The sequence below is a fragment of the Rana temporaria genome, chromosome 1 (assembly GCF_905171775.1).
Source record: "Rana temporaria chromosome 1, aRanTem1.1, whole genome shotgun sequence".
Lineage (NCBI taxonomy): Eukaryota > Metazoa > Chordata > Amphibia > Anura > Ranidae > Rana > Rana temporaria.
Window position 1 is genome coordinate 641,914,003 of NC_053489.1, and position 10,724 is coordinate 641,924,726.

Consider the following 10,724-nt stretch of genomic DNA (forward strand, 5'->3'; position numbering starts at 1 on the left):
ATTACAATACGATTAAGGCTATTATTTTTTTGAAGCTGTACATACCTTTGTACAGCATATTCGACCGTTGCGAGTCCCGCGGGAGTGTGCGTTCCTCACATGTCTGTAATTGACATTTTGACCAAAAACGAGCTCCCCCCCGTCGCGTAAGCCGCGTCACGATTGGCGAAAGGAGCCGAACGGCGATGCGCAGTATAGCGCCGTCTTGCGGTTCGGCTGCTTTCGCCAATCGTGACGCGGCTTACGCGACGGGGGGGAGCTTGTTTTTGGTCAAAATGTCAATTACAGACATGTGAGGAACGCACACTCCCGCGGGACTCGCAACGGTCGAATATGCTGTACAAAGGTATGTATGTACAGCTTCAAAAAAATAATAATAGCCTTAATCGTATTGTAATGTGGGGGGCCATTGTAATAAAAAAAAAGTCGTTTTTAGGGTGAACCACCCCTTTAATCAGAACATAGGTTCACACATCTCCGCAGCGGCTCCGGTGCGATTTGCACTGGGGCCCTGTGCATTTTTGGTCCGTTTCAGGTCCGAATTCAGCCCAAAATTCGGGCCGAAATCGGACCTGTCAGGGAACATTAAGACTAAATAGGTTTAGGTTGGAATTCTACTTTAAAGTTGTTGTAAACGTTACATTTTTTATTTTCTTTAAAAGGTTTGTAAAGGAATTTTTTTTTTTTTATCTTAATAGCTTCCTTTACCTTAATGCAGTGCTGTTTTCATGTCCTCATTGTTCGTTTTTGCTCTCAAGTTGCTGTAATTCTTCTCTGATCTCCACACTTCCTGGTTGTCTGTTTCCTGATAACCACAGTGCTGGGAGCTTTCTCTCTGTGGTCACTAACATAGGCGTGTGCACAGGGTGTGCCCAGGCACACCCTAATCACCCCCTGCAGTGAAGATTCCCCCTGCTACCCGGTGCCCCCTCCAACAGCATGGCTGGCTTCCCTCCTCTCCCATAGGCTACTGCAGTGGGCACACACACATATTTGAGTGGGGGAAGGGGTAATGTCATTTACCAGTCCCTTCCCTTTCTGAATGAACACAGTGAGAGATCGGTACCGTGTTTTTGAGCTTTCAGGTGCACACCCTTATGCAACAGGCTGTGCACACCTATGGTCACTAATCAAGGAGGTGCGATTACTGTGTGTCTAAAACCCCTCAGCACCAATCAGTTTAGTTTTACAAACCATCACTGCCTTGTATTGGCTCTGTACAACACAGAAGCAGGAAACAGCATGCAAAAACGAAACTAAAACTGTAGGTACATTATATGATTGATTTTTATCTATTTTTAATCATTTTTAAAAGGAATCAGTTAACTATTATGTCTCTATACCCTGTAAACAGTCATTTCAGAAAAAAAAAAATGTTTTCTTTACAACTCCTTTAAATAAACATGCCTATACTTACCCTGCTTGTGCAATGGTTTTATACAGGGCAGCGCCGATCTACTGGGGTCCCCCGCAGGCACTTCAGGCCCCTTCTCTTGGCACAGACCGCGGGACTCTGCCCTGCCCACTGCTCATGTGTTATAGCTTTTGATTGATAGCAGCGGGAGCCAATGGCTCCCTGCTGCTATCAATCTGTCCAGTTAGGAGGGCAAGGTAACCCCCTCGGGAGAGCGCGTCTCCTAGGGTGTTATCTGATGCGAGGAGGAGCCACGAGAGCCACGAGGGACCTCAGAAGGAGGAGGATCGGGGCCACTCTGTGCAAAACAAGCTGCACAGTTGAGGTAAGTACGATGCTTATTTTAAAAAAAAAAAACGCAAAGGTTTACAACACTTTATGCAACCTGGTCTAGGACCTGCCTCAAACTGTGATTGGATGATGAATGAGCAGCAGCACATCAGTGAGGTTATCCCAATTATCCCTGGGCTCTCCCATGTATTTTAGAGGTGCCAGCTTTGTCTGAGAGCCCATATAATGCCCCTCCCTCCTGACGTCTGAGTGCTGCTGTGCACAGCAATAGTGGAGGCCACTACCGGAGGAGAATGTCCCCTTTGCCACTTCTGGACGCAGGTTGTGCTGGGACACAATACATAAGGATCTTCCTACCTGATGATGTGATGCTTTCCTCAGTCGAGTATTCCAGAGTTGTCACCTCTTCCGGAATGTCCCCGTTGGTTGTTTTGGCATCAGTGATGGGTGGCACCGGGGTGCTGGCTTTGCTGACATTACCGGTGGTTGGGGCAGCAGTGGAGTTGTCAAGCTGTGTGTGATTGCTGAAGTCCGAGTCATTGCTTGCAGGGATGTACGTGGAGATGGGGGAAGTAGCATTGATTGTAGGCGCCAAGATCACCGCCGGAGTGGTGGTGACCGCTTGTGTCGGCTTAGGGCCTGCTCCGGCATTGCTGTCTGTGCTGGGCTGGACATTGAGGATGTGTAGCGTTGGTCCGGATGTAATATTCAAAGGCGCTATGGTGGGAGACACTGAAGGGAAGGGAAAGTATTAATATGTGGCTCCAACTTCTGCACAAGATCCTGTTGGGTGTATTTATATGGTGGAAAAAGTTGTACCCACAAGATGGCGATGAGGAGCATACTTCTTTCCTATGACAGTCAGCGCCATCTAGTGTGATCCTGCCAGCATTACACTTCCTATTCTAGGGTGACAACGCTTACTGTACCTATAGAGCAGTGGTCTCCGAACTGTGGCCTGATCCCAGATGTGGCCCTTACCTGGCCCTTGGAGCGCTATTCATCCCCCAATGGGCATCAACTGTGGAGCACATTTTTTACCACTGATCTTAACCACTTGACAACCGAGCCTATTTTGGCACTTCTCTCCTTCATGTAAAAATCAAAATTTTTTTGCTAGAAAATTAATCAGAACCCCCAAACATTATATATTTTTTTAGCAGACATCCTAGGGAATAAAATGGCAGTCATTGCAATACTTTTTGTCACACCGTATTTGCGCAGCGGTCTTACAAGCGCACTTTTTTTGGGAAAAAAATCATTTTTTTTAATTAAAAAATAAGACAACAATTTTTGCCCAATTTTTTTATATATTGTGAACGATAATGTTACGCCGAGTAAAATGATACCAAACACGACACGCTTAAAAATTGCGCCCGCTCGTGGCATGGCGTCAAACTTTTACCCTTAAAAATCTCGATAGGAAACGTTTAAAAAATTCTACAGGTTGCATTTTTTGAGCTACAGAGGAGGTCTAGGGCTTTCGCTCTAACGATCGCGGCGATACCTCACTTGTGTGGTTTGAACACCGTTTTCATATGCGGGCGCTACTCGCGTATTGCGTTCGCTTATGTGCGCAAGCTCGTCGGGACGGGGCGTTTTTAAAAAAAAAAAATTTTGTTTTCTTATTTATTTTTATTTATTTTTATAATTTTTTACACTGAAATAAAAAAAATTATCACTTTTATTCCTATTACAAGGAATGTAAACATCCCTTGTAATAGAAAAAAGCATGACAGGTCCTCTTAAATATGAGATCTGGGGTCAAAAAGACCTTACATCTCATATTTAGGCTTAAATGCAAAAAAAGAAAACTGTAATTTTTTCAAATGACAGAAAAAAAATGTTGCTTTAAGACGCTGGGCGGGACTGACGTTTTGACGTCACTTCCGCCCAGCAGAGATATGGGGACGGGTGGGGGCGATTTTTCCCTCAGTCGCATCCCCACACAGGTTCCGAACGGACCCGATCGCCTCCGCCGCTACCGACGGCTCCGGTAAGCGGCGGAGGGCGCGGGAGAGCGGCGGGAGGCCCCTCTCCCGCCACCAATAACGGCGATCTCGCGGCGAATCCGCCGCGGAGACCGCCGTTATCGTTTACAGGACCGTTGGCACTAAAGATCGATACCTCGGTTGTGGCAGCAGCTGCTGCCGTTACCGAGATATCCATCTTTAAAGTGCCGCCGTTAATAGACGTAAGGCGGTTGTTAAGTGGTTAATGATGGGCACTATTCCTCTAACTAATACCAATGATGGGACACTATTCATGTAACTAACTATACCAATGATAGGGCACCATTCCTCCAACTAATACCAATGATGGGGCACTATTCCTCTGACTAATACCAATGATGGGGCACTTTTCCTTCCACCAATACCAATGATGGGGCATTTTTCCTTCCACCAATACCAATGATGGGTATTCCACGTGTCACCTAGATGGGGTAAGTGCCAGACCGACCGGCAGATTATGGGTGGAGGTAGTGCTGCTGCCGGGGGGGGGGGGGGGGGGGGGGGGGGGGTAGGCGATTGTGCCCCCCCCCCAAAAAAAAAACACACAAGCTGCCACTGACAGACATTAACCCTTTAGCTTCCACCAACTTATGTCATATGCCGGAAGTGCACAGAATTACATCACTTCTGGGTTCAACTGTCACATTTCCCGACCTCTGTGTTAGTGGAAGAAGCGAATGGAGTGGGACCCGCACTCTATTAGGTTTAGTGGAAAGAAGGTGAGACATCAGGGGGTCCAGGTCACATCAAGTAGAACACGTCTAAACAAAATGCTATCATATAAAAGACCTTTGCTCCCAATATGTGATAAAAATAAAGTTCAATAGGGGTATAAAATTAAAGTTACATCCAAACGCTAAAAAAAAAATATAAAAAAAAAAAAACCCTCAATTTTCAGGCTGTACCCGCATACTAACACCACACGTGTTGGAGATCCCATGTAGAAAACAATAAAGTGTGCTACACGTGTTGCATATCACAATGCACGTCGCAGTAAAAATTCTAGGCCCAGCATTCATGGTAATATCTAAACAGATAACCCATAGGAGCATTTAAAGCATCATCTATGGAAAAACGTAGTCATCGTTTCCATGGAGCACACAACTTTAAGGCTCCACATTAACTAACACTATTTTTTACCATCACTGAAAGTAAAAGACAATCCCAAATTTTAGGCTGTCCCCAGAAAAAGTAATAGAAGGAAAACCTTCCAATGCGGACATTAGTTCTTGTGACCTGGGGGGGCCCCCAAGGTATTCCCTTCATTTGCAGGGATTCTCTTTTACTTCCTATGGGAAATCTTCACAATGGGACACAGATAGCAGGGAAAAAAATAATCTAACGGGAGTTCTAATCCCTTACCTCTATCCAAAATGAAGAAGAAAACTGTTTTGCCTATAGTTCAACTTTAGGCTTTGACAATAAAACCTAAAAAGGCCGATTGGTTACTATGCACAGCTGCACTAGATTCTCTGTGCGCCAGTCTTATTAAATCACCATCTACATGTCAGCTGACCAAAAACAACACACTCCCTGTGCAGCAGTGTTATTTTTTTATCTGTGGGCTCCCTCTAGTGGCTGTTCTACAAATGTCAATATTAAAAGTAAGACTAAAAAGGCAAAACACTTTTTTTTTAGTTTTGGACAAAGAGATGGATAAGAACACATGTGCTCCTGTTCAGGGAGTTTCACCCTCATATTTGCCATCATCATTGAAAGTAAAAGAAAACCCCAAATTTTGGGTTGTCACCACAAAAGCAAGAGGGAAAATCTTCCAATGGGGACACTAGGGCCCGGATTCACAGAGAGCAAGGCGCACATTACGCCGCTGTAGAGCAACCGCCGTACGCTACGCCAACGCAGCGCAGAGAGGCAAGCATTGAATTCAGCAAGCGAATGCTCCCAACGCTGCGCCAGCGTGGGTTTCGTAGGCGTACGCCGGCGTAGGTGGAAGTGGGCGTCACCCATGCAAATGAGGCGTTATCCCATGCAAATGATGGGCCGAGCGCCAGACAGGTCCGTATCACGAACTGCGCATGCGCACCCCCACCACGCCTGCCCCCGAGCCTGCTCACAACCACGCCGGCACAACTGCCTAAGCTACGCCGGATCACTGCGTACGCCGTGAACGTAACGTACGCCCAGCCAGATACACGTCAAACGCACAATACGCCGGCTTGTGTTCCCTGGTGCAGACCTGAGCATGTCTGCTGCTTGGTTGCACCTCCTTTATGGGGGAATAACTTGACGCCAGACGTACAACTTACGCGCATCTAGCGTAACATGCGCCGGGCACACGCACGTTCGTGAATCGCCATATTTCCCTCATTTGCATGTTTGAATGGCTAATCAATAGGAACAGCACCATGCTCCCAGCCTAAATGTGCGCCCACTCTACGCCGGCGTAAGCAAGATACGTCGGCGGGGTGTAGCCTGGTTTTAGACGCATATTAGTTTGTGGGTCTGGCGCACAGATACGACAACGCACATTTGCACTTACGTCGGCGTAACTTGTTATACGTCGGCGTAAGTGCTTTGTGAATCTGGGCCTAGGTCTGGTGACCGGGGGAGGGGGGGGGGGGGGGGGTCATGGGATTCCCTTCATTTGCAGGGATTTCCTCTCAATTCCTGTTTGGCTATGGGACAGGAAGTAAAGGTAAATCTCCAAATCTGACTGGGGTTATAACTAGGGTTTGCGCTGATACTAAAGCATTTGCAGAGTTTCGGTACTCGTTCAAATCCTCCGATATATGAAACTGATATTTTTGACAGCTAAAATGTAAAAAAAAAAAAAAAAAAAGTCAATTACCGGGTTAACAACGGATGACAACACTTCAGCTGTCAACAGAGGGACCCCACTGACAGCTGAATGAAACAAAGTCCCGCAATTGGAGGTGTCCAAATAAAAAGCAGCCGAGGCAATGTTTATCAACAACATTGCTCAGCCACTCAGCCGGAAAGCATTGTTTCTTTTTGTATCTTACTGTTTTTCTTTTCATCTACAGATCAAAGGGATGAACTTCATCTGCAGATGAAGCCAGTTTAACCACTTCAGCCCCGAAAGGATTTGCCCCCTTAATGACCAGGCCATTTTTTTGCGATATGGCACTGTGTGCCATAACTGACAATTGCGCGGTCGTGCGACGTTGTACTCAAACAAAATTGATGTCCTTTTTCTGCTCACAAATAGAGCTTTCTTTTGGTGATCACCTTTGCGGTTATTATTTTTTGCGCTATAAACAAACAAAAAAAAGCGCCAATTTTGAAGAAAAAAATATATTTTGTACTTTTTGCTATAATGCATTAGCCAGAGTAAAAAAAAACGAACTTCTTCATAAAATTTAGGCCAATATGTATTCTTGTACATATTTTTGGTCTAAAAAAAAAACACGCAATAAGCGTATATTGATTGGTTTGCTCAAAATGTTATTGTGTCTATAAACTACAAGATTTATGGACTTTTATTTATTTTTATTAGTAATGGTGGCGATCTGTGTTTTTTCGAGAGGCTGCGACATTGCGGAAGACAAGTCCGACCCCAAATTTACACTTTTTGGAGACCAGTGACATTATTACATTGTTCAGTTCTATAAAAATGCACTGATCAATGTAAAAATTACATGGGCAAAAAAAGGGGTTAACACTAGGGGGCGATCAAAGGTTAAACCGTGTCCCCTGGGTGTGTTCTAACTGTAGGGGGGATGGGCTTACTGGGACATGAAGGAGATTGCCGTTCCCGGTGACTGGTAACAGAAGACCTCTGACATGTCACTAGACAGAACGGGGAATTGCCTTGTTTACAAAGGCAGATCCCTGTTCTGCCTCTGTGCACAACGATTGCGGGTGGCCAGCAGACATCGAGTCCACTAGACCCACGGGTCACGCTCCCGTTGCTGGCAGCAAGCGGCTTAGCGCGCCCGCAGTCTCACACATACACAGATTGACGTAGAGGTACTTCGGTTCGCGCAGGAGAGCCGACTTGCCGCTGTAAAAGTACGGAGGTTGGTCGGCATGTGGTTAACCACTTAAGGACCGCCTCCTGCAGATATACGTAGGCAGAATGGCATGGCTGGGCACAAGCACGTACCTGTACGTCCTTTAAGTGCCCGCTCGCGGGCTCGTGCCCGCGACCCGGTCCGAAGCACCGTGGCCACGGGACCCGATCGCCGCTGGAGTCCCGCAATCGGTCCCCGGAGCTGAAGAACGGGGAGAGCTGTGTGCAGGGCTGGACTGGGACAGAAATTTGGCCCTGGACTTTATCCAGACTGGCCGACTTTGACAGGTCTCTCCCATGGCAGCCGGACAACTCCCACCCCCCCCCCCCCCCCAGCCACCCAAGCCTCCTCTCCCCCTTCACCAGCCACTAGCCATTCTACTTTATTAGAGTAGAACGGCTGGTACTGGTTCTCTTATAGGCAGTACCAGTGGGGAAGCTAGACATTATTTAACCCTGGGGAAAAATAATCAGTTGGGTGCCCCCCCTTATGGGACAAGATTAGGCAGAAGTGAGAAACTCCCAGGCCATAGCTGTTGAGTCAGCTGTCTGTCCCCTCCCCCATGCTCCTCTGTCGTCCCCCCTGCTCCTTTGTTCCCCCCAGGTGAACGCTGCGGGGAGACAGAGGAGCAGAGGGGGGCGGCAGTCCACTGTCACTGAAGCCCAGTATTCCCAATGGCCAGTCCATCCCTGGCTGTGTGTAAAAACAGCTTCCCCGTTCTTCACTGTGGCGCCGTCATCGATCGTGTGTTCCCTGATATAGGGAAACACGATCAATGACGTCACACGTCCAGCCCCGCCCCCCTGCAGTTAGAAACACATATGAGGTCACACTTAACCCCTTCAGCGCCCCCTAGTGGTTAACTCCCAAACTGAAATTGTCATTTTCACAGTAAACAATGCATTTTTACAGCACTTTTTGCTGTGAAAATTACAATTGTCCCAAAAATGTGTCAAAATTGTCTGATGTGTCCGCCATAATGTCGCAGTCACGAACAAAAATCGCTGATCGCCGCCATTAGTAGTAAAAAAAAAAATTATTAATAAAAATGCAATAAAACTATCCCCTATTTTGTAAACACTATAAATTTTGCGCAAACCAATCGATAAACGATTATTGCGATTTTTGCCAAAAATAGGTAGAAGAATACGTATCGGCCTAAACGGAGGAAAAAACGTTTTTTAATATATTTTTGGTGGATATTTATTATAGCAAAAAGTAAAAAATATTGAATTTCTTTCAAAATTGTCGCTCTATTTTTGTTTATAGCGCAAAAAATAAAAACTGCAGAGGTGATCAAATACCACCAAAAGAAAGCTCTATTTGTGGGGAAAAAAGGACGCCAATTTTGTTTGGGACGACCGCGCAATTGTCTGTTAAATCGACGCAGTGCCAAATCGCAAAAACTGGCCAGGTCCTTTACCTGCATTTGGGTCTTAAGTGGTTAAAGAAACTTGGTTAAAAAAAAAAAAAAAAATTCTAAATGTTCTTCTGTTTAACCCTCAATGTATGCTAATCAGCCTAAATTAACTCCTTAATTTCTTGCTGATTTTTTTTTTTCACTTCCATTTTTATACAATAAACCTTTTTTTTTGGTTTGCTTTGTTCATTAATATTTTTACACCTTTAACATATATTTATATGTTTCACATTGAAAAAAAGTGCAAAAAAATGTATCGGTGAGCACCCAAAAAGTAAAAAAAGCAATTGGTACTCATAAAAGAAATGGTATTGGTGCATCCATAGTTACAACCTTCCCATAGTCCTACTTTAACCCACAATGGCCAACATACAGAAGTAAACCTTCATATCATTAATTTTAATGTATAACAAACGTTGTGTAATGCAGCGATGGCAGAGTGACGGTCTTCCTATACTCACCTGTGGTGACATTGTCTGCAGCCAGGCACGTCAGCGAGCACGCCAGCAGTAGAAAGCCATGCCAGGAATCCATGTCACTCTGAAACACACAAGATCCTGCGAATTAGCACATATATAACTGGCAACCAAGGCAACAGTACTTCCAGATGTATCAGTTATATGGATGAGATAAACCATTTAACAATGACAGGGGTGCTTACAATGATCAGCTTTTATTTATTCATGCAAAACCTTTATCCCAAAAAGAAAAAAAAAAACATTTTCTGTAACTGCTTATAAAGAATTAGCGAGAGACTTCAGTTTGTTAGTGTATCTAAATCTGCTGGTACATCTACTGCTCCCCTTCCCCCCCCTTTTAGACTGGTAACGCTGCTGTCCCTCCTCTGCTCCTTAAAGCGGTTCTCCACCCTAAAGTGAAGTCCCGCTGATCGGAACCCTCCCCCCTCCGGTGTCACATTTGACACCTTTCAGGGGGAGGGGGGTGCAGATACCTGTCTAAAGACAGGTATTTGCACCCACTTCCGGCCCGGCATTCACAGGCAAAAGACGGGCATTGCGTCACATCCCGTCGCCCACCCCTCCGTTGTGTGCTGGGAACACTCGGCTCCCAGCACATAGCGGGAGCCAATCGGCGGGCGCGGCGCGACTCGCGCATGCGCCGTAGGGAACCGGGCAGTGAAGCCGCAGCGCTTCACTTCCTGGTTCCCTCAGCGTGGATGGAGGGGGGAGCAGCAGGGTGACGAGCGATCGCTCGTCATCTGCTGCGGACGGCGCTGGACTCCAGGACAGGTAAGTGTCCTATTAAAAGTCAGCGGCTGCAGTATTTGTAGCTGCTGGCTTTTAATATTTTTTTTGGGCGGAACATCCGCTTTAATCCAGAGTTGTCTCACTAACACAGGAAGTATGTTACTAACCAGATCACCAGGTGAAAACGGGGAAAAGGCCACCACACCTGATTGGTAAACTGCAAAACATTACATTTTTGGTTTTGGGTTTAATACTGCTTTAAAAAATGTGACATTCTTCTGCAGCCACACGCGGACCGTTGTATGTAAATTCAATGATTCATGCAGAATGCCTTAGACAGCCATGGTAGAAACATGGCTTCTGTTTTGTAACCTTGATGTTCCA

The 10,724-nt window shown here is 46.0% G+C and overlaps 1 protein-coding gene across 2 annotated transcripts in view; it reads right to left on the reverse strand.

Moving 5' to 3' along the window:
* PTPRA (protein tyrosine phosphatase receptor type A) overlaps positions 1-10,724 on the reverse strand; it is a 141,844-nt gene that overhangs the window by 63,625 nt on the left and 67,495 nt on the right. For both annotated transcript variants that reach the window (XM_040335478.1, XM_040335477.1), the window contains exons 2-3: positions 9,594-9,672; positions 2,063-2,437 (exon numbers count right to left, since the gene is read on the reverse strand). In XM_040335478.1, the coding sequence (XP_040191412.1) occupies positions 2,063-2,437; positions 9,594-9,666 (448 nt within the window). In that variant the 5' untranslated portion in view covers positions 9,667-9,672. The remainder of the gene's footprint in view (positions 1-2,062; positions 2,438-9,593; positions 9,673-10,724) is intronic.